The sequence below is a fragment of the Sapajus apella genome, unplaced genomic scaffold (genome assembly GCF_009761245.1).
Source record: "Sapajus apella isolate SASKATOON/1434 unplaced genomic scaffold, GSC_monkey_1.0 scaffold41, whole genome shotgun sequence".
In the NCBI taxonomy this organism is placed as follows: Eukaryota; Metazoa; Chordata; class Mammalia; order Primates; family Cebidae; genus Sapajus; species Sapajus apella.
This window is the reverse complement of record NW_022436981.1, coordinates 7,276,221-7,301,071: the sequence shown is the minus strand read 5'-3', so window position 1 is coordinate 7,301,071 and position 24,851 is coordinate 7,276,221. Positions and strand designations below refer to the sequence as shown.

The window sequence follows — 24,851 nt, the reverse complement described above, 5'->3', positions numbered from 1 at the left end:
CAGATTAAAAACAAGAAACAAAAAACACCCATGACAGTATACTATAGTTTCTTAGAAATAATTTTTGATAATTTATTCACATATGTAAGCTTATTATCATAAGAAAAGATTTATAAAGAAGTTTTTTGTTTTAATGAAATAAATGTGCTAAGCTTCCTTTTAAATAATTTTGACAGTATGTTTTGATGACAACAGAAAATATTCAACACCAATTCACTAACCAACCAAAGAAGTAAAATTTTTATATTACCTCTGGAGTTAATACCAGGCATATCTTAACTACTCTACAAAAAGACTAGGGAGTTAGGTAAAAGAATAAAGGCATTTGAGGATTTTTCAAGTTCCAGATGACCAGACAGAAATTTTAAGCCACTGGCTACAAATGAATGATAGCAAACACTTAGGTTTTTATGGACTAGGCACTATAGGTAAACACTTACATATCACAGCTCCTGAAAAGAGCTGTTAACCAATAAATGAACTTCATTCAGGTATTATAAACTATTAGATCATCAAGGCCATTCCTATTTTATGGTTCTAGGCAAATAATTCTAGATACAGCAACATAAATGTTGGCTTCCTAGATTTGGCAAGTGCTAAAAACAGTTTTTAGAAGTACATTAGATGCTAATGATACACGTACAAATTTTAAAGTGTATATCAGAAGATAATAAATCCTGCAAAAGACTTAGCTTCTGTATATGTACTTATAGGTTAACAGCGTTACAAATTCCTGAACATTAAATTAATATGGAGCAATCTAAAAAAAACAAAAACCCCTTTAAGAGGCATCTAGTTTCTTATAGGCTTCTTCAATGAATGTTAACATGCTCTTCATCTGTGATGAATTATGAAGAATATCCAAGTCCTTTAGAAGAGCGTTCTGGTTTGGAATTAGTGCCAAAATCTCTTTCTGTGGGAAAAATAGTATTAAATATAGTCTTGAACATTTTAGTATGAAAAATATCAAATGTATATCAGAGAGAACAGTATAATAAATAAATCTTAAGTATCCATCACCCAACTTCAATAATTGTCAACTAATGGCCATTCTTTCAAATCTATCTCTCCCTGTCCCCATCCTGCTCCTCTTACCACTGGTGGATGATAAGAATTTTTCTTTTTTTTGTGAGACGGAGATTCGTTCTTGTTGCCCAGGCTGGAGTGCAATGGCATGTTCTCAGCTCACCGCAACCTCCACCTCCCAGATTCAAGCAATTCTCCTGTCTCAGCTTCCCAAATAGCTGGGATTACAGGCATGAGCCACCATGCCCAACTAATTTTGTGTTTTCAGTAGAGATGGGTTTCTCCATGTTGGTCAGGCTGGTCTCCAACTCCTGACCTCAGATGATCCACCTGCTTCAGCCTCCCAAAGTGCTGGGATTACAGGCGTGAGGAAAATTTTCAATTGCTTTTTGAGAAAACATGAAGAATTTCCAATGCTACAAACATTTATACTACAATATCTACTTGAGTCCTCTGAAGAAAAATTACCAGTTTAGAGTTTACTACAAATAAGAAAGTACTATTTTGTAAGGAGTTATATGCCATTGTTAGATGCATAAAAAAACCAAACTGTCAATATTTACTTCTAGAAATGTATCCTACAATTATGACTACACAAATCAGTAAGGATTTATGTACAAGGGTGTACCCTCTCTTATCTGTAATAAAAAATTATGTATTTCCACTAGTAAATTACAAATTATATTATGACATCCATGCAACAGAATGTTACACAGCTATCAACAAAAATGTGAGATCTATGTGACTGACAAGATGTTCAAACTGTAGAGTCAAATGAGAAAAGTAATTTGCCAAACAGTTTGTATCAGGTTCCATTTGTTTAAGAAATAGGACATAATGCTTTTATATATATGTATATAACTGGTCTATGATATATAGGGATGTCTCATTTTACTGTGCTTCCCAGATATTGTGTTTTTTACAAACTGAAGGTTTTGGCAACTCTTTGTGAAGTAGGTCTACCAGCAGCATTTTTCCAACAGTACATGCTCACTTTGTGCTTCTACATCACATTTTGGTAATTCTTGTAACATTTCAAACTTTAAAAATTATTACAATATCTATTATGGTGATCTACGCCCAGTGCTCTTTGATTGAACTACTGTAATTGTTCTGGGGTGCCACAACTGCAGCCATATCCAATAGTGAACTGAATCGTTAATTGTTGTGTGTTCTGACTGCTCCACCAACCAGCTATTTCCCAGTTTCTCTCCTTCTTTTTGGGCCTCCCTATTCCCAGTGATACAACAATATTGAAATTAGGCCAGTTAATAATGCTAGAATGGCTTCTAAGTGTTCAGGTGAAAAGAAGAATCATGTCTCTTCCTTTAAACCAAAAGCTAGAAATTACTAAGTGTAGAGAGGAAGGTATATCAAAAGACAAGTAAACCAAAAGCTAGGCCTCTTGTGCCAAACACCCAAGTTGTGAATGCAAAGGAAAAGTTCTTGAAGGAAATTTAAAGTGCTACTTCAGTGAATACACGAATGATGAGAAAGCAAAACAGCCTTATTGTTGCTATGGGGAAAGTCTGAGTGGTCTGGATGGAAGATCAAACTAGCCACAACATTTCCCTTAAACCACATCCTAATCCACAGCAAGGGCCTAACTCTTTTCAAGTCTGTGAAGGCTGACAGAGGTGAGGAAGTTGCAGAAGAAAAACCTGAAGCTAGCAGAAGTTAGTTTGCAAGGTTTAAGGAAAGAAGCTGTGTTTATAACATAAAAAGTGCAAGGTGAAGCAGCAAAAAGTGCTGATAGAAAAGCTACAGCTACTCACCGAGAAGACATAGCTAGCTAAGATCACTGATGAAGGCGGCTATAGGAAACAACATATTTTCAATGTTAACAAAATAGCATTCTATTGGAAGAAGATGCCATCTCTAGGACTTTTGTAGTTGGAGAGGAGAAGGCAATGCCTGGCTTCAAAGCTTTAAAGGACAAGCTTTTGTTAGGCTCTTGTTAGAGGCTAATGCAGCTGGTGACTTGAAGTTGAAGCCAATGAGCAATGACCATTCTGAAAATCCCAGGGTCCTTAATTCTACTAAATCTGCATTGTCTCTGCTCTGTAAGTAGAACAAGAAAGCCTGGATGACAGCACATCTGTTAAAAGCATGGCTTACTGAATATTTTAAGCCCCTTGTTAAGACCTACTGCTCAGAAAAGATTCCTTTGAAAATATTACTGCTCATTGAAAATGTTCCCAGTTACCCAAAAGATCTGATGAAGATGCACAAGGAGATTTATGTTTTCATATTTGCTAACACAACATGTATTCTGCAGCTTGTGGATCAAAGAGTCATTTCAACTTTCAAGTCTTATTATTTAAGAAATAAATTTTGTAAGGCTGTAGCTGCCCTAGATAGTGATTTCTTTGATGGATCTGGGCAAAATAAATTGTAAACATCTTGAAAGACATTTATCATGCTAGACGTCAATAAGACTATTCATGATTCATAAGAGGAGTCAAAATACCAAAAACAGGAGTTTAGAAAAAACTGATTCAATTTTTAATCTCCTCATGGATGACCTTGAGGGGTCAAGACTTCAGTGGAGGAAGTGACTGATGTTGTGGTAGAAACAGCAAGAGAACTGGAATTAGAGGTGCAGGCTGAAGATGGGACTGAATTGCTGCAATCTCATTATAAAACTTGAATGGATCAGGAGATGCTTCTAATGGATGAGCAAAGAAAGTAGTTTCTTGAGATGGAATCTATTCCTGATGAAGACATTGTAAACATAGTTGAAATAACAATGAAGGATACAGAATACGACATAAACTTAGCTGATAAAAGCCATGACAAGGTTTGAGAAAAGTGACTACAATTTTGAAGTAAGTTCTACTGTGGGTAAAACGCTATGAAACAGCATCATATGCTACAGAGAAATCATTCATGAAAGGAAGAATCAACTGATGCGGCAAATTTCATTTTCTTATTTTAAGAAATTGCCACAGGCTTCTCAATCTTCAGTAATCACCATGCCGATCAGTCAGCCAGCAACTTCGAGACAAGACCCTCCACCAGCGAAAAGAGTACAACATGCTGAAGGTGCAGATGGTTGTCAACTTTTTTTTTTTTTTTTAGCAATAAAGCATTTTTAAAATTAAGGTATGCCTTTTTTTTTTTTAAAGAAATAATGCTTTTTCACACTTACTAGACTACAGTATAGTGTAAACATAACTTTTTATGCAGTGGAAATTCAAAATATTTGTGTGACTTGTGTTATTGCAGTTATTTGCTATTTTGCTGTGATCTGGATCCAAACTTGCAAAATCTCTAAAGTATACCTGTAATCAATATGGTAAATAGATACTTACCTGAAGTGTGGGTGCTTTGAGAGTTTTCTGAGAAAGTTCTGGAAGAGAGAGGACTCCACTATTATTTATTTGATGCATCTAAAGTAGAAGAAAGCCACAGATTATTTCAAAAAGCTGATTTCTCTCAGCATAGTATACTCAAAAATTGTCCTGGCAGAATGTAACCACTAAAAATTATATCCAGATTCCAACAATACATTTTAAAATAATTACCTGTTTTACCTTCTCCTCTTCTTCTTCCACCTCACTTGCCAGAATTTCAATTTTGTTCTTTAGCCTCTGAATATTCCCAGTCATTAACTCTGTAGTCTCTACCATTTTATCTATTTCTTCCTGAGTCAGAAAGAGGAAATAAACATTTTAAGTTAAACACATTATAATATTAAATCCTAACAGACATTGTTATACATACACATTTTAAAAAATACCTTGTATGTTAAAACATTTTTAGAAGCAACTGGTGAATTTACTTTTGTTTCTTTCGAAAAACAGACTTCTTGGAAAGTTGGGTTGTCAAGATATTAATGCATTATAAGGAAATCTAATTTTCCTGGACTAAGGATATACATGAACACTTCCTCAAAACCTACCAATGCTGCTAGTGTCAGAGATACTGGAAGATCCAAGTGTAAATCTAGCAGAGCTCAGAACTGATGACAGCAAATACAGCAACCTTCCCTAAGCAGAATAAAACTTCATGTAACGGAGAATTCTGAATTGTTTTTATTTATTTAGGAACATTTGAGAGTCTGCTATTTTAATTTTCAAAAGGAAGTAATGTTGGGTATTAGAGCAGGGAAAATAATAAAAAAATGAAAAACACTTTCTCACATTAAAGGAATATATAATTTATAGGGGAAGATGCAAAGAAAATGAGAAATGAATAAAACAAGTATGGGAACAACTTATCAAGGATGTGTTGTTTGCAGGCCAAGTATAATTAAAATTGGCAAGCTTCTAGGCTTCTAAAAGGTATTAAGTACGGCACTGCTTTCAAGTACAGTCCTAGCAACAGTCAATGATAACACCGCCTGTTGGCTTTGGGGAACAAGTAAATAAGCCACACAGGAAATATACAGAAGTAACTCTGAAATCTTGTTCAGCAATAAGATTGATACTATATCTATGTCGTTCTCCAAATACTGGATGCAGAACTGTTGCTGGCAACTAGAGTAGTCGTCCTCAAGAAATACATTTTGGCTTCTAAATGACATTTTTTTTTTATTTTTTTTTTTTAATAAAAGCGTAGCTGCAGGCGTCAGCAATTGTCCATGGGATATTTTTGTACAGTTCAAGAACTGAGTTGTTTTTACATTTTTAAAAGATTGTTCAAAACCTCAACAAAACAAAAGCATATGCAGCAAAATAGTTAACCATATGTGGTCCAAAAAGGCTAAAATGTTTATTGTCTGGCCCCTTCCTAAGAATGTGTTGATCCTTGAATGCCTAAGATCTTGGGACTGTGAGCTCTATTCACTTGAATCTAAACGCCATGGAGGAACAGACTTTTTAAATTTTTTATTATAGTAAATTTCAAACATATATAGTAAGAGAGAATGTTCTCATGAACATCCATATACATATTGGCCAGTTTCAATGATCAACTCATGGCCATCTTTTTTTTCTGAGATGAGTTTTACTCCTGTTGTCCAGGATGGAGTGCAATGGCACGATCTTGGCTCATTGCTACCTCTGCCTCCTGGGTTCAAGTGGTTCTCCTGCCTCAACCTCCCCAGTAGCTGGGACTACAGGCACCTGCCACCACACCCAGCTAATTTTATTATTATTATTATTAGTAGTAGTAGTAGTAGTAGCAGAGACATGGTTTCATCATGTTGGCCAACCTGGTCTTGAACTCCTGACCTTCGTTTATCCATATGCCTTGGCCTTCCACAGTGCTGGGATTACAGGTGTGAGCCACCGTGCCTGGCCTGTGGCCATCTTGTTATACCTTTAACTCTATCCACCTCTGCTTCCCTTGCACTATTTCAAATCCTAGAAATCCTTTTATCTATAAATATTTCAGTATATAGCTCTAATGGATTTAAAGACATATAAGACGGTAGTATCATTACTACACTTTTAAAAATCTCAATAAATTTCTTAATATGAAACATATGGTTAGTGTTCACATTTTCAATTTTCTTATAAATTGGAGTTTTTCTATTTTGTTTTAATCAGGTTCCAAACTGTCAGGTTGATATGTCTAAGTCTCTTTTTGTCTTTAGGAGGCTTCCATTTCAATTTTTTTGGTTCCTTATAATTTATTTGTGGAGATTAGATAGTTTGCTCTGGGGAATTTCCTATGGGCTAAATTTTGTGAACTGCATTCCCTGTTGAATGAAGTTTAATGTGTTCCTCAGCCCTGTATTTTCTGTGAATTGGTTGTTGGAGTTAACAGAGTGCTGTCCAATATAAATATAAAGCAAACCACATATATTAGTTTCCTGTGGCTGCTGTACCACTTACTTGGTTTAAAACAACAGAAACTCATTCTGTCATGGTTCTGGAGGACAAAAGTTCAAAATCGAGATGGTTGGCAGGGCTACAATCCCTCTGAAGACAAGAGAAGGGAATGCTTTCTTATCTTTTTTTAGCTTTTGGTAGCTGTCAGCATTCCTTGTAGCTGCATTGCTCTAGTTTCTGCCTTTGCCTTTCTATGGCTTTTTCTTTGTCTTGGTGCCTTCTCTTGTCATTTATAAGAACACTTGTCATTGGATTTAGGACCTACCCATGACAATCCAGGATGATTTAATCTTGAGATCCTTAATTTATCTGACAAGACCCTTTTCCTAGATTCAACCCACTACAAAGGGAATGTATAACAGCACTGAATGAGTAAAAGGGTTAAATATAGAGAGGGTTAAAATTTATTATAAAATTTATTTTGTTTCATCCCTTTGGTTATCTTTGGGTATTACTACCATATTCATACTGTATGTTCTTTGAGGATTTTTTTTCTCAATTCCTTTTACAAATGTTTTTATGATTCTGAAAATTTTCTGCTTATGTTGTCTTCTATTTTTATCTGTTGTGTTTATTTGCTTTAGTGTTTCTTCTAACTTAGTAGTTTCCTTGCAGAAACTACTACCACCTTGTACTTACTAAATTGCAACTAAATCTACATACCTGAAAGTTTTTCTTTTATGTCTCATTCATTCCTGAATTCTGTACTTTCATTTATCAGTATTTCTAATTCTGATTTATAATGTTTCCCTTATATTTTCTATCATTTTTTCTGAATTTATTTCAGGTCACTTGAGAAATTAGGTTAATGTTCAGCTGTTCTAGGCACATGTCTTTTTGGCATGCTTTTGGTGTATGCAGGAATGTTATTTTTGGTCTTTATTGTCATATTTTCTTATACTAACTCTTATTCTGAAATCCTATGGCTCCATTTTTATGATAAGATCAGGGAGTCTAAAAAATTATGCTTCAGCTGCTCTAATGCCGTCTTCCCAGAATCTCCAAGATGCTGTTTACCATTGTTGTTTCCCTGGCACCATTACTGAGTGAGAGCACAATGAAAATGTTAAATAAATAAAATTTCTTTTACTATTACAGGTTTTGGAAAATCATCACCAGCAATAACTCTAGGCTGCAGTGAGAAAAAGCAATGGCTCTGAGGTACAGAGGAGAAAACTAATGGTTACAGATAGAGTTTACAAACTGCTAGTCCAAAGATCCTCTTATGCCAATGAAGAACTTTCCTGCTCCAAATGCCAGTGGTGCTTCTTCTGAGAGACTAACAAGCAAACCACAGACTGTAATTATACTTATGTCCTATGGAGGTCAAATTTCAGCTGGAGAACAGAAATGCTTCCCAGCATCATAAAAATCACTCTACCATTATGACTTCAGAACACTCTTAACTGATGTGCATAAATAGTAAATGTTAAAATTCTCCATTATCATGCTTTCAAACCTTTTAAAACAACCTAAATAAAGGCCATCTAAGTGTTTAGGTGATGAAGCTAATGCCAATATTGAAAACATGCCCTAAAAAAGTAGGAACTTTGGGATGGAAATAAAATATAATATCACGCTTTGAATAAAGTGAGTCAGCCACCAAAATATACCACCCTATTAATTAAAAATACATATAGATTTATGCTCAGAAAACTGTTCCTTCAACTTTATTCTCAATCTTATGGAAAAATGGGAATGAATTATTTGTTACTTTTGAATTATTACAAATTATTGGGAATATGTTCCTTGCAGAAACTACTACCACCTTGTACTTACTAAATTGCAACTAAAATCTATGCACTACATCTACAAACTACTTCAAAATGTCTAAGGGATATGTGGGGTCTGACGTGTTTTAGCTTTTATAATTATCTAATAAGCTCCTTAAGGTTGCTGTTTCTTAGTTGTTCAGATATCCATTAATTAAAAGCTAGAAGTTAATCATGATAGATAAGGTTATCTCCCACTATCTTCCACAGAATGCTATACAGCACAGTGATCAAGAATCGTGCACCAACATCAGAATGACAAAGTTAGCACCTCAACTTTAAGCAATTTGTCTAAGGTTCAGTTAGAAATAGCAGTATGTCTTTTTATCATGTTTGTAAAATGAGAATAATTTAGGTCAGACTCTAAATTATGATTTATTGTGACGATTAAGGGATATAACTATAAAGTGCTGAGAACAGTGTCTGGGGTATAGGAAGTCATCAGTGCATATTAACTGTAATGATAATTGTGTTTTCTTGCCATATACAGGTTAGAAAAACTTACATGTTTTAAAATTTCACAGTATTTGGTAATAAGTTCCTACAAATTAATAATTAAAAATACTAAGATAGTTCAGTTAAAGTCTGATTAAAAAAAATAGGATTGCTACTTATCCACAAATATGTTAGAAATACTTCAACTTTGGAGGTGCTAAGTTCAGACAAATTTTTGCTTTAATGAAAAAAAAAATTTAATGAAAAACCTGTTTCAAGATCTAGTAGTTAGTACTGGAAGAACATCATGATAACTTAAAAAACTTTGGTCTTTTCTCCTTTCCCTAACTCTCTAATTATGGATTCCCTATTCAAATTTCATACCTGCAGTAATGCCAGACTTTCTTCATTAGCTTTGTCTCGTGCCCTTTCCACATTCAGTAGACTTGACACATTAGCTAAATCTTCTGTCTTTTTGGGAGGAACTTTCAGAGTTTCACACAGTTGTAGCAATCTTAAGAATAAAATAAAAACATATTTATTTTGTTCATTTTTGAGTATTATTATTATTTTAAAACAGTCCTCATTTTTTCTTGTCCTCAAATTCTTAAGGGTACAATATTCTTTTATTACCACTGGGTAACTGTGCCAGTAAGTCTCCCCTTCAAAAAGCCCTGACAAATCATTTAGCCTTTCAATTTATTAAGGTCTACTGCAGGCTGGGCGCGGTGGTTCAGGCCTGTAATCCCAGCACTTTGGGAGGCCGAGGCGGGGCGGATCACGAGGTCAAGATATGGCTACCATCCCGGCCAACATGGTGAAACCCCATCTCTACTAAAAATACAAAAAAAATTAGCTGGGCATGGTGGCACATGCCTGTAGTCCCAGCTACTCGGGAGGCTGAGGCAGGAGAATTGCTTGAACCCGGGAGGCGGAGGTTGCAGTGAGCCGAGGTCGCGCCACTGGCGCCTGCTGACAGAGTGGGACTCTGTCTCAAAAAAAAAAAAAAAGATTTACTGCAAATGAAGGGATACTGAGGCTACTTTACTAAAAGAAAGTTTTCTATTTTACACATTTGACAATTTATATACATTTTAAAACCAAAATTTCCTTGTATCATCCAGATGTTTTCTAAACTATTACAGGACATGAGTCTATTATTTATTGTGAATTGTTGGTTAAGGGACAGAACACTAGTCTAGAAGTCTTAACTATGACCCTGGACTCCAAATCTCAATTATTTTAGAGAATGTGATAAAAAATAGAGAAGATTTACATGAGTTATTCTAATGATTTCAAAGAAAACTGAGTTCTATAGAGTTTAAGGCAAATAAAACACTAAGATTAAAGTGCATTGCTCAAAAGTACTATAAACATGAATATTTAATATTAAAGTTAAAAAATTCTTTTACAAATTTGAGTTGATTTGATCACCAGTAGAAACATCTATTTCTATCATCACATCTGGCAGACTGCAAAATAGCCTTCCCAGATTTGATTCTTGAATTTTATGAGGAAAAGCTAAATTTGATTCCTTTTATAATACCAGCATCTCTGGGTTCTAAAAAGTTCTACTACTTAAGATTTGAAGAAATCTGAACAATAGGGGAACCCATTATCCTACATTTGGGATCCTGTTTAATTGAAAAAAAATCTTTTATTTTAGGTTCAGGAGTACATATGCAGGTTTGTTATGTAGGCAAATGTGGGGCTTTGGTGTACAGGTTATTTCTTCACCCAGATAATAAGCATCGTACCTGACATGTACTTCCTCAACCTTCACTCTCCTCCCTCAAGTAGGCCCTGGTATCTGTTGTTCCCTTCTTTGTGTCCATATGTACTCAATGTTTAGCTCGCACTTGTGAGAACATGCCCTATGTGGTTTTCTGTTTCTGTATTAGTTTGCTTAGGATAACGACCTCTAGCTCCAACCATGTTGCCGCAAAGGACATGATCTTGTTCTTTTATGGCTGCATAGTATTCCAGCTGATTCCATGTCTTTGCAATTGTGAATAGTTCTGCGGTGAACATAAGTGTGAATATGTCTTTATCGTAGAACGATTTATATTCCTTCAGGTATACACCCCATAATGGGATTGCTGGGTTGGATGATAGCTCTGTTTTAAGTTCTTTGTGAATCTGCCAAACTGCTTTCCACAATGGTTGAACTAATTTACATTCCCACTAGCAGTGTATAAGCATTCCTTTTTCTCAGCAACCTCACTAGTATCTGTTACTTTTTGATTTTTTAGTAACAGCCATTCTAAGTGCTGTAAGACGGTATTTCATTGTGGTTTTCATTTGCATTTCTCTAGTAATTAGTGATGTTGAGAGCATTTTTTCATGTTTGTTGGCCACATATATGTTTTCTTTTGAAAAGTGTCTGGTCATGTCTTTTGCCCACATTCTAATAGGATTGTTGGTTTTTTGCTTGCTAATTTAAGTTCCTTATAGAGTCTTGATACGGACCTTTGTTAAATGCTTAGTTTGCAAATAAAATTTTTATGTTTGTAAAGAAAAAAGTAGGCAGCAAACCCCCACAAATCATAATTCTCATAAGCTGTTAAGACAACCTCTAGTTGTTCAGAAATATCATTAGGCATTTAAAAACTTACCCTAAGAGGGGTAAGTTTTTTATTTTCTTAACTAAAATCTTTTATTTATGAAGTTTCTTCTATATGTTTATTAAATCAATTATGTGGAAGTGTCATTCACTGGTCCAAATGTTCTAAATGGCCGTTAGATTTCCAGGAGTCTCACTAACTCTTAGAAACTAAAACCATGCCTTGAATATATCCTACTATATCAGCAACATTTAATCACCACTTATAACATTGTTTCTATAGGACAGACTTTCCCAAAGTATGTTCCTTTAGAATTATAGTGGCAGCAGTTTTATTTGCCTAGCAAACATGTCTGTGTAATCATGGGGCTAGGTATATAATCAAGTTTATATCAATCATACCCATGGTAGCTCTTGTCACAAAATCACACCAAGGATAGGTGTGTATCATCTAAGCTTGGCCAATCAGAAACCATTTCCTAGAATTTTCTAACTGAAGCTAAGAGGATAAGAGTTTTCTTTTTCCTCCTTCTTCACAAGGCTAAAGTGATATATATAAGAAGCTATATATGACTATAGTTGTAATCTAGTAAGAACAACTGAAAACTAAAAAAAAAGAAAATAATGAAGGCAATATTTAGTCAAAAGCAGAGATAAGAGTAATATATGAAAATGAGTTCCCAGAAATATCAACTTGGTAGATGCTAGGTTAAAGAAAATGAAATAGATTCATTTAGTGCAGGGATTCTTACAAGCTAATGTACCCAAATATAATTCACCGCAGGTTACTTTTATCCATAGAGTATCTGTGAGAACAAGCGTTTCAAATATACTTGTAGCAGGAGAAACACTGCTACAGAAGAATGTATTCAGACTTCCAATAGGGATCAGTTTGCTAATGCTGTACTTTGCTGTATCTGTAGAAATAACTGTATGTTGGGTATGGTTACTTTGTGACTTAAAGAAAGCAAGTTGTGAAAGTAAAAATAAGGAGGAAATAGGCCTTGAAATATATATCTCCATAGCTGCTACATGATGAAGAGACTACCTATTTGTTGAATATAATTTTTCCAATGAACCAAGGTTATCACTATGAACTATTATGTAATGTAATATTTTCATTCACACACTAAACATTAGTATTTGTCCTATATTAAAAAAATCCTAAATAGCTACATTTTCATTAAACTTATATTTGCTCATTTATTATCTTTTTAATATCTTCCTCCTTCTTTAATCATAGGCTGCTGAACCTTTAAGCAATTTCAAGCCTGCTTTTAGCAGTCTTTGTTTAATGTGTTCAACCTTTCTCAACAAACTCCCACCCACCCAATCCATCCCATTCACTCTTTCTACTTGGCTACTTTGGGTTGAAAATTATATTTAAAGAAAAAGTAAACAGAATTTGTGCTCAAAGGAATTCCCTAAAATAGGTCATAAACATTTCTAGGGAAACTTGAAACTGAGAAGCAGAACATTTTCTTATGAAAAGAAAAAGTTATGTAAATACTACAGAAAAGTAATTATTAAAAATCGCGGGCAGTTGTATGCCTTTTAAGAACTCTTGAAAAGAAAGTTCCATGGGTGATTTACCATAAGGTGAAGAACAATAATATCTTAGAAATTTATACAAAGTACAAATTTGACAATATGAAATGAAGGAAAAACACTGCAATAGGATAAATATCAGATAGATAAGAGCGGTGAACTATTAACTTCAGATTATTAAAAATGAAGTTGAAGGGAGTTCCAGTGGACAAAATTGTTCTCAAATTCTGATACAGAAGATTGAACTGTGGAGACAGGATTTTTTGATTTTCAGGTTTTGTTGTGGTTGTTGTTAAGTTCCCTGAAACTTATTTGAGAAACACGTGCAGCAGCAGTTTAGAAAAGAATACATATTTCTAAGCTGTTCACCTTCTTTAAAAACAAAAACAAACAAACAAACAAAAAAAACTGGGCCGGGCACAGTGGCTCATGCCTGTAATATCAGCACTTTGGGAGGCTGAGGTGGGTGGATCACGAGGTGGGGAGTTCAAGACCAGCCTGACCAACATAGTGAAACCCCAACTCTACTAAAAATACAAAGGATTAGCTGAGCATGGTGGTGGGCACCTATAATCTCAGCTACTCTGGAGGCTGAGGAAGGAGAATTGCTTGAACCCAGGAAGCTGAGGTTGTAGTAAGCCAAGATAACGCCACTGCACTCTAGCCTGGGTGACAGTGAGAGACTCCATCTCAAAACAACAACAACAACAACAACAACAACAACAACAACAAACATACACACAAAAATCTTGCCTTCCACAAGTGTCTGTTTGGCAACACAGGAAGAAGTCAGGTTTTTAAAAATTATGTTTTAACCATTTTAATTATGCTACAGTATTACCTTGTCTTTAGGACGTTGAGATGGTATTGTATTTCTTCTTTTTCTTTAATACTCTTACTCAAAATTGTTCTAGAAAAGAAAAGGTGGAATAAATAGTAGTCTGAAACACAAATAAACATGCTCTGTCTCCTTTTCTCTCTGATTTCTCTCAAGTGCGCCTCCCCACTAGCCAGACAGAATCAATCACTTTTCCTTTCATACTAAAGACACTTTAAAAAGAGGTACAATAAAAAAATCTACTTATATATGTATTTTGCTACACTGTACTGTAATATTTATATGCCTGGCTCTTCTGACAGACTTTAGCTCCACAATGGCAGAATTCTGTCTTATTTTCTTTGTATCCCTTCCAGTGTGGTAGCTTCTATATAAAGCGTCACTTGAACTCATCTTCTTCCTAAAGAATCCCTATTGACATAAGTTAAAATTTTACTGATAGCAAGTCACGCCACAAACTCTTGCTTTTATTTCACCAATGGAATTCCAAGTTTCTAAAATTAACAAAGACTTTTCTGCTGAAGGCAAATGCCACCACATTAATTATATCTTCTTCTAAAACAGAAATATACTCTGTCACCTTAAAATAGCAATATTTAAAAGGATAATATCGATAGGAAACACCTAACTGGGAACTAAAACAATGAAATGGAAAAATGTTATACTCACATTATTACTGATTCCATCATAGTTTGCAAATGGTCTCTGCTACTCTTTGAAAGAGGTTGCCAAGTTTTTCTCTTGCTGGATGCTATCTTTACCTGTTTTAGGTTAGTGTGCTTTGTTTGTCCTGTCATTGGTAATAGAACAGGCTCTGATTAATCAAGATGTCTTACATGTTTTTGCTTAAAAACTGAATTTTTTAATCTAAAAAAGCTTATGAAATTATGAGAACAAAATATTATAAAGCTGTATAAACTGTTTAATTTATTTTTATCACACAGCTATAACATGCCAGGTGTTGAATATGAATATGCTTTCTATTGATAAGTTAACAGAAATACTACCAAGTGATAATAGAAACAATTTTAAATGAAGAATCAAGCCTAATTACGAAAAGTTTCATTCTCAGAAATGGCCTAAAATCTTTAAAAATTTCATTGAGAGGACCAGAAAACTATTTTCCAAATGTTGTATGGCAACTGGAACAAAACAGATTAATCAAACCACAAATACATAGTGTTGACTATACTGTTGGTACTGTTCTACTTATTAGGGATTAAAAAAAGAAGAAATAGTATTGGATCTCATGAAAATCAGTATTGGAGAGAAGGGATATTGAAAAAATTATAGGTGTGCAAAGCATACAAAAGGAAAAAAAAAGTACTGTATGCTATGGGAGTATAAAACCAGAGGACCAAACTTAGTGCTGGCTGAGGAGACATAGAGAATCTTTCCATCAAACACTAACGTTTAACCAAAGACAACTACTGCAAACTAGTTTACTCAAAACAAATTTATAATAATAGTTCCAAACTAATCGTACAGAACAGAAGGCATATTTGTCTTGAAGAACAAGCAGTGGATTTGTCTTTATATAATAGATCAGTAATAATTCAGACTGTGGGCCTGAATTTCGCTAGTTCCCATCAACTCAGTGGCATTGAAGCCTGCACAGTATTTTGCCAGGGGTGCTAACTAAAATTTCAGTTGAGCAAAATAACTGACTAACCACTACTATGTATTCTTACAAAAATGCTAATGTAGTTATTACTATCTTTTGCAGAATTCATAAAGATGCTGAAATTTTTTTCAAGAATATAGATAGCTTGATAAAGAAGCAAGTTAAACAAGGTAATAGAAAAGAAATACCTTCAGAAGACAGATCTTTCAGATGATTTTTATTTCTTTTCACTGTGTTTCTAATCTAGAGGGAAAAACACATGCATAAATATAAAACAGAATTAAACATCAGATAAAAAGAAGCTGCTTTTACAATAATTTGTTATATATGTCAGAGCATTCATACAATTTCTAGCAGATGGAAAAAATGTATGTTGCTACTTCTACAGAAAAATGGTGTATGTTTACCACAGGCAGAGGATATACTAAAGCAATTCTTGACAATGCTGATAATAAGAGAATTTTATACGGTGTCAAAGAATGTTTTAAATGAATCATTGTTCACTTTGCCTATGAAATAATGTTACATACTTTACCTCCAAAACATTATAGGCATTGCCTAGTGAGTAGAGTAAAACATGAAAATTTTTTTGATTAATCCATTAATTCTTTTAAAAGAGAGGGTCAAAATTGTGGCAGAAAGAAGCTAATTCCTCCCAAACTATTTGTCCTCTGTGTTAATAAAAATCTCCACCAAATGACAAATTCTCTCATCTTTTAACATTTAATTGCTGTAAGAATTTGTAAACTTCATTTCTACTCTTCCCATTAAATACCTTAGCACTGCCCTATAACCCCTCTCTTCCTCAAAGAATTCTATGGTCAATGGTTATTTTTAGAAATTGCTGTAAACCACTGTTTTTATTTTATTTTTAGAAATTGCAGTAAACAATTATTTATTAGAACTTTGCAAATCATGTTGCAAAAGCTCTTATACAATGATATGAACTGCTATAATTTGTAGTACCACTGACCCTGTTTTCATAGAGTAGATAATATTTCCAACTGAAGAGTTTTTCTTTTTCTTTTTTTTTTTTTTTTTTTTGAGACAGAGTCTCACTCTGTTGCCCAGGCTGGATTGCAGTGGCACAATCTTGGCTCACTGCAATTTCTGCCTCCTGGGTTCAAATAATTCTCATGACTCAGCCTCTGAGTAGCTGGGACTACAGATGCACATCATCACGCCTAGCTAATTTTTGTATTTTTAGTTGAGGTGGGGTTTCACCATGTTAGCCAGGCTGGTCTGGAACTCCTGGCCTCAAGTGATCAGCCCACCTTAGCCTCCCAAATTGCTCGGATTACAAGCATGAGCCACAGTGCCTGGCCCCAGTCGAAGAGTTCTAAATGAGAAACTTAATATTTTCATTACCTTTTTCTCTGACACCACCACTTCCTCATTATCCTTTTTTCTCTTTGGATTTCTTTTTAACTGTTGAGAGTTTTTCTTGGAAGCACCTGCTTTACCAGACATCTTGATCTAAACACAGTGCTTAAAAAAAAAAAAAAACCTGTAAAGATGAAAAGAATACAAAAAAAGCTAAAGCCTTGCACAATGTTTTGTTTAAAAATCTTCCCTATACAGGTTCTAAATTCTCTTTTTTTAAAAAAAAAATTGTAATGAAAGTTTGGGGATAGGATTGTAAGCTTTTAAACAAACATATTTTAAAACAAATAATTTTGACTCTTGTCAGAGTAAGAATATCTAATTCAATTTCATTCCTAGAAATTAACTTCCATATGCATGGATTTGAGAAAATAATTTAAAAATGTTTTTGCACTTTTTATTTTAAACTCTATCGTATGATAACATCATTTCCATGTTTAAATCCAAGGAAACAGAAATATCAAGTGGTCGCAGATAATATCACTTCAAGGAGTAAAACTTAGGTCTTGTTACTTTAAGTAATAAATTTACCATTACTCAATTTTTGCCAAAAATGGAAGGAGACACTTTTAAGGATTATATTGTCAATCTATTTTGTGGCAATTCATGTGTTAGTCTGACAGTACTAAGAATGTAAACTGCAATCTTATCTGGGCTATGTGCATTTTACTAAGAGTACAGAAATAAATGTACTGATTACACCGCCCTCCCACAAATTACAAAACAGATACGGGATTGGAGATGGGGATGTTGATAAAATTTAGAGTAACTCATTTTCCCTCTTTTATTACCAAATCCATTTCTGATAAGAGGAACAGAGGAATGAGATGCTTGCTTATTCTTGCATTAGACCATAAGAAACAGCTGGAAGTTAGGTACAGTATACAAGGAAATATGTATATGCACATATTAGCTATATATGCCTAAATATATATATATATATGCCCACATAAATATTTATACACATATTAGCCATGGTTAGATATACAGATACATTATTCATCATTCCTTCTCTAAACAGTCAGAATAACCATACTGATACAGTTTAAATATATGTGCAGATTTAGAGAGAGACAACATAGAGGGTACTCTGGATAAATCTATACTCTCAAATTTTAAAATCTTCAAGCTCCCCTCCACCCACTGCCAGTAAGACTGGAAAAAAAAAAAAAAAGTGGGAAAGAAAGATCACAAACTACATTTAGCAACCACATATCAGACCAGTTACAAAAAGCAGTGGAAGTCAAAATATCACCTTACCCTGCTCTTGAACAATGTGATCCTTACCATACACTCATTCTCTATCTTGTGTTCAATTTCTAAAATGCCTAATTCCTTCAACTTGACATCTACACCCTAATACTTCCCCTACTTAAAAAACACATGACAGAATTTCACTTGTAGGTCTCTCCTGGAACGGCTGTTCACCGAATAAAAGAACCCAGGTGAGGGGGCAAGGGATAGCTGAGATTTTAGATTAAAAATGGTACACATGGCCGGGCGCGGTGGCTCACGCTTGTAATCCCAGCACTTTGGAGGCCGAGGCGGGTGGATCACGAGGTCAGGAGTTCAAGACCAGCCTGACCAACACGGTGAAACCCCGTCTCTTAAAAAAAAAAAGTAAATAATATTAAAAAAACCCAAAAAACAACAATAAAAAAAAATGGTACACATTCCTTCTCACGGTTGTTAATAAGAAGTAAGGTCTATTTTTCCTTGTCCTAAATCTTGGCAAACTCTGCAGCTGTTTGAGCAACAGAAAAATAGTAAAAGTGATTCTCTTCTAGTTTATTGGCTTAGACATGAAGAGACTGGCAACTTTGCCTTCCTCTTGCTTGGAAACGCTTGCTCCTTTTTTTCCTTTTTTTTTCTTTGTTTGAGATGGAGTTTTGCACTGTCGCCTGAGCTGGAGCGCAGTGGCAGTCTCGGCTCACTGCAACCTCCACCTCCCAGGTTCAAGAGATTCTCCTGCCTCAGCCTCCCAAGTAGCTGGGATTACAGGATTTTGTGTTCTTGTAGAGATGGAGTTTCACTTTGTTGGCCAGGCCAATGTTGAACTCCTGACCTCAAGTGATTTGCCCGCCTTGGCCTTCCAAAGTGCTGGGATTACAGGCGTGAGCCACCACACCCGGCCAACGCTGACTCTTATAACCCAGCCACCACCATATGAGGAAGGCCAGTATGGAGAGGAACTGAAACACTAGGCAAGTCTTAGCTGAGCTCCCAGCCAACAGCCAGCACCAACTTGCCAGTCTGGTACATGCACCTAAGTCAATATGCTGCAGCCCACACTGCATGGACGAGACATGGGCAGGCCCTGCCTAGTTCCTCCCAATCCCAAATTTTGGAACAAGTTAAGTGAGTAAAAAATTTACCCCAATACCTTTTGTGTCACATTCAAACTCTTTACCATGCCATTTTCAGTCCTTAACAACCTAACTCTGCCTACCTTTTCATACTTATCTCCTACTACTCCATAGTCAAATCTCCCTCTCTAGCTAGATTTGATGATTTCCTAAACACACTTTGGGTAATTCTACCTCCCAAACATATACTATACCTTCTACCTGAGCAGCTCTGTCCTGTCTCTGCCCACCCTCTCAGATCATGAGGCACCTCCTTCTCAAAGTCTTCTTAACTATTCTACCTCATTTCTAAGTCTATAGGCTTTTATGGTCAGTCTCATTTGGCATTTATTTATCATTTGATTCCATTAATCATTCTCTTCTTGATATTCTTTATTAAATAACATGTAATTTAGTGCTACTCCAAATCTCATTCAAACTGTTTGCCATAATCCTTTCAAATGTGGAAACTGAAGGTAATCATTTAAAAACTTTTACAGCAATTTGGCAGAGTGACTTTATGCACATTGAACCTAATTATAAAATAATTAGTCTTGTCTTTGCCACATCATTTTTCTACTAATTAGTATTTTTTTTTAAAAACTAAACCTTTTTAGAACAGTTTTAGATTTACATAAAATTGAGCAAAACAAACAGAAAGTTCTTATATAATCCCTGCCCTCCCCCACGCCCTACAATCTCTACTATCAACATCACACACCAACTATCAACATCACACACCAAAGTGGTGCATTTGCTGTAATTGTTGACACATCGTATTACTCAATACCCATTGTTTACATCAGAGTTCTCTCCTGGCATTACACCAGGAGGGAGTTTGACTAATAATTCATTTTTAATTGCATTTTACACAAGTATCAGTTTTGACTTATTAGAAATAAAAAGCAAAACTGGTCTTTCACCACAGTTTGAGAAGTACTGTTAACACTGACACCTACTTGAGGCACTACCATAGCGCCAAGTTTCTCAACCTCAGCACTATTTACATTTTAAATGGGATCATTCTTTGTTAAAGAGTCTGTGCTGTGTATTGTAGGACGTTTAGCAGCATACGTGGGTCTACCTAGACTGCCAGATGCTAGAATCCCTCCAACCCCTGAGTAGAGCCAACCAAAATTGTTTCCAGACATTGCAAAATGTCCCATGGTCAAATCAACCCAGATTGAGAACACTACCACATGGTTATGAGCAGTTCTGCAATGAAAGTAAATTGTTCCGCCGGCATAGTGGCTCATGCCTGTAATCCCAGCACTTTGGGAGGCCGAGGTGCGCAGATCACAAGGTCAAGAGATCGAAACCATCCTGGCCAACATGGTGAAACCCCATCTCTACTAAAAACATAAAAAAATTAGCCCGGTGTGGTGGTGCGCACATGTAGTCCCAGCCACTCAGGAGCCTGAGGCGGAAGAATCACTTGAACCAGGGAGGCGGAGGTTGCAGTGATCGCACCACTGCACTCCCGCCTGGTGACAGAGGGAGACTTCGCCTCAAAAAAAAAAAAAGAAAGAAAATAAGTAAATTGTCCAAGCTCCAAATCTAGCCCTGATACTTAATTAACTGTATATCTTTAGGCAAGTAAATTAGCAGAGTTTCCCCATTAGTAAAATGATTAATAAAAGCAATAACATTAAAGTCTTTTGTAAAGCAAAAATGATTTAATAAAGAATATATAAGTCACCTAGAACAGTACTGAGACACAGTAAGCATTCAATAAACAAAAACATCGTTTCTATCACTTCTGGGCTACTTGCAGTGCATATAAAAATGAATAGACATTTTGTCCCATTCTTAGATCCAAAGGAAATCATTGCTTAGTGATAGTGCATAGGTAGGGACAAACATGAAAATAATTACCATACGTGCTATATTTATAAATGCTATAAAAGAGACAAGTGAGCGAATGACTATCTTAAACTGGTTTGTGCATTTGGGTGGAAATGTACAGGTATAACTCTTTTTATTGTGTTTCACTTGATTAGGCCTCACAGATATTGACTTTTGTTGTTGTCTTACAAACTAAAGGTTTGTGGCAAGCCTGCATTGAGCAACTATATCGATGTCATTTTTCTAACAGATTGTGCTCACTTCATGTTTGTGTCATATTTTGATAAATATTTCAAACCTTTTCATTATTATATCTATTATGGTGATTAATGTTACTAATGTAATTGTTTTGGGGCACTATAAACCATGCCAATATCAGAGAACTTAATAGGTAAATGTTGTGTGTGTTCTGATTGCTCCACCAACTGCCTGTTCCCTGCCTCTCTCCCTCTCCTTAGGCCTCTCTGTTCCTTGAGACACAACAAAATTGAAATTAAGCCAATTAATAATCCCACAATGGCCTCTAACTGTTCAAGTGAAAGGAAAAATCACATTATCTCTCACTTTAAATTAAAAGCTAGAAATGATTAAGCACAGTGAGGTAAGCACGTCAAAAGCCAAGACAGGCTGAAAGCTGGGCCAGTTAGCCAAGTTGTGAATGTAAAGGAAAAGTTCTTGAAGGAAATTCAAAGTGCTATTCCAGTGAAGACATGAATGATAAGAAAGCAAAACAGCCTTATTACTGACAGGAAGAAAGTCTGAGTGGTCTGGGATTGATGATCAAACTAACCACCACATTTCCTTAAACCAAAGACGAATCCATGGCGAGGTCTTAATTCACTTCAATTCTATGAACACTGAGAGAGGTGAGGAAGTTGCAGCAAAAGAGCTTGAAGATAGCAGAGGTTGGTTCCTGAGGTTTAAGGAAATAAGCCACCTCCATAATATGAAAGTACAAAGTGAAGCAGCAAGTTATCCACTTCTAGGTAAGATAACTGATGAAGGTGGCTACACTAAACAACAGATTTTCAATGAAGACAAACAGCCTTCTATTGGAAGATGCTGTCTAGGACTTGCATAGCTAGAAAGAAGTCACTGCATAGCTTCAAAGCTTCAAAAGCTGTCTTTTGAAGCTGAGTCTTTTGTTAGGGGCTAATGGGGTTGTTGACTTGAAGTCAATGCTCATTGACCATTCCGAAAAATCTTAGGGCCCTTAACTCTTTTAAATCTACTCTGTCTGTGCTCTGGAAATGGGAGAACAAAGCCTGGGTGACAGTATGTTTGTTTACAGGATAGTTTACTGAGGAGTTAAAGCTATTAACTCTAGGTCTTTTTTTAAAAGATCTAAAGCTCATTAAAAAAAGATTTCTTTCAAAATATTACTGCTCACTGACCATGTACTTGGCCACCCAAGAGCTCTGATAGAGATGTACAAGGAGTTTAATGCTATTTCCATGTCTGCTAACACTACATCCATTCTGTAGCACATGAATCAAAGAAAAATTTTGACTTTCAAGTTTTATTACTTAAGAAATACATTTTGTAAAGCTATAGCTGCCCTAGATAGTGATTCCTCTGATGGATCTGGGCAAAATAAATTAAACTTCTGGAAATGATTCACCATCCCAAATGCTAGTAAGAACATTCATGATGCATGGGAGGAGGTCAAAGTGTCAACATCAACAGGAGTTTGGAAAAAGTTGATTCAAACTCTCATGACTTTCAGGGGTTCAAGACTTCAGTGAAGGAAGTGATGGGAGATCTGGTGGAAATAGCAAAATATATAGTGGAGTCTGAAGAGGTACCTGAATTGCTGCAATCTCATGATAAACCGAGTGGATAAGAAGTTGCTTCTTGGCCGGGCGCGGTGGCTCAAGCCTGTAATCCCAGCACTTTGGGAGGCCGAGGCGGGTGGATCACGAGGACAAGAGATTGAGACCATCCTGGTCAACATGGTGAAACCCCGTCTCTACTAAAAATACAAAACATTAGCTGGGCATGGTGGTGCGTGCCTGTAATCCCAGCTACTCAGGAGGCTGAGGCAGGAGAATTGCCTGAACCCAGGAGGCGGAGGTTGCGGTGAGCCGAGATTGCGCCATTGCACTCCAGCCTGGGTAACATGAGTGAAACTCCGTCTCAAAAAAAAAAAAAAAAAAAAAGAAGTTGCTTCTTAAAAATAAGCAAAGTTTTTGAGATAGAATCTACTCCTGGTGAAGATGCTGTAAATATTGTTGAAATATCAACAAATAATTTAGAATATCACATAAACTTAAGTTTTTAAAGCAATGGTAAGGGTTAAGAGGATTTACTCTAATTTTGAAAAAAGTTCTGCAGTGGGTAAAATGCTTTCAAACAGCATCGCATTCTACAGAGAATCTTCAGTGAATCTAAGAGTCAACTAATGTGCAAGCATCCTTCTTTTTTTTTTTTTTGTATTTTTTTTCTTTTGATTTTCTTGTAGATTCATCAGGACATTATTTTCTTATTTTAAGAAACTGCCACAGCAACTCCAGTCTTCAGCAACATCACCCTGATTGGTCAACGGCAATCAACATCAAACAAGATCCTACACCAGCAAAAAGATTAGGACTTGCTGAAGGCTGAGACAGTTGTTAGCATTTTTTCAGCAATAAAATATTTTAAAATTAAAGTATGCACAGTATTTTTTTTCCACATGTTACTGTACACTTAACAAGTTACAATACAGTGTAAATACAAGTGTTATACACTGTTACAAAACAGTGTAAATACAACTGTTGTATGCACCGGGAAAACAAAAAATTCGTGTGACAGGCTTTATTGCAGTATTAACTTTATTGTGGGGGTCTGGAACTGACCCCACAATATCTCGGAAGTATGTCTGTACATTATTCATAGAAAAAAGTATAATTTTAATGACGTTTTGAAATATTTAGCCGAAAAGTAGGAAAATGAAGTATCCAAGAGAAACAGTAAAACTCAGACAGCAGGACAGCTCGGAAGAAACAAACAAACAAATAAACAAACAAAAAACAGCAACAACTGGCGTGTTCAGGGACAGAAAAAGTTCACCGAGGCTTTTAATGTGTATCGGAGTGAAAAGAAATAAGGCTGGTACAGTAGTTTGCCGCCAGACTATATGCTTTAGGAGAGAGGGAGGCATTCTAGGTTGTCTTGTTTTCTTTACCAGCTTGCTGATACTCATGGGACTCAATTAGCTCAATTTAGACCTCTGTGTGGCAACAAGAACGAGTAGGACGCCTGGCAAAACACAGACACTAATGCCCAAGGCTGCACTTGGCTTCACAAGTACCTGCGGGAGAGACTCAGCAGTAAGGATGAGCATGAGAATGATTCAGGCGAAACAGGGAGGAAGTATTTATGGCTTTGCTCCCTCCTCCCTAACAAATATTTCAATCTGAGGATTCTAACCGCAGACCCTTTAGGACATCGGACATTTCCCCGTGAGCAATCCCCCCTCGCTCTCCTCAAATACAAACCGCGGAGTCTGCCACAAACGCGTTGCTTCAAAACTCATCCTCCAACTTTAGACCCACGTAGCCGGTTAAGGATTTCGCAACTCACCATGCAAACTTCTTGCACCCTTCTGGAAGCCGCGCTTGGAGTAATTCGCGCCCAAAATTCATAAACCGAGGAGACCCGGAAGTGGGAGGGAAGAAAGCGGAAACAGGCATCTAACCTTACTCCTAAAC

General features: G+C 35.9%; 1 protein-coding gene across 6 annotated transcripts; it reads right to left on the bottom strand.

The window, feature by feature from the left end:
- Positions 1-42: 42 nt before the first annotated feature.
- Positions 43-24,841, bottom strand: CENPQ (centromere protein Q). 6 transcript variants are annotated; one of them, XM_032299647.1, is made up of 9 exons: positions 24,724-24,841; positions 16,955-17,074; positions 15,775-15,829; positions 14,632-14,758; positions 13,966-14,034; positions 9,398-9,527; positions 4,554-4,673; positions 4,341-4,418; positions 43-913 (listed from the first exon to the last, which is right to left on the bottom strand). In XM_032299647.1, exons 2-9 carry the CDS (start codon positions 17,054-17,056, stop codon positions 782-784), a joined length of 813 nt encoding a protein of 270 aa, XP_032155538.1. In that variant the 5' UTR covers positions 17,057-17,074; positions 24,724-24,841; the 3' UTR covers positions 43-781. The 6 variants fall into 6 exon arrangements, with proteins under 6 accessions (XP_032155538.1, XP_032155540.1, XP_032155539.1 ...); XM_032299649.1 differs by having other exon boundaries at positions 14,632-14,752; XM_032299648.1 differs by having other exon boundaries at positions 16,955-17,093; positions 24,720-24,830.
- Positions 24,842-24,851: the final 10 nt, after the last annotated feature.

Bases quoted from the DNA above. Each gene is read 5' to 3' on its own strand.
- CENPQ (XM_032299647.1), bottom strand. From the start codon at position 17,056: ATGTCTGGTAAAGCAGGTGCTTCCAAGAAAAACTCTCAACAGTTAAAA. The intron at 9,528-13,965 runs GTAATACTGTAG...TTTATTCTTAAG, and splicing joins CTCAACGTCCTAAAGACAAG to ATTGCTACAACTGTGTGAAA. The intron at 914-4,340 runs GTAAGTATCTAT...TTTTTCCCACAG, and splicing joins TCAAAGCACCCACACTTCAG to AAAGAGATTTTGGCACTAAT.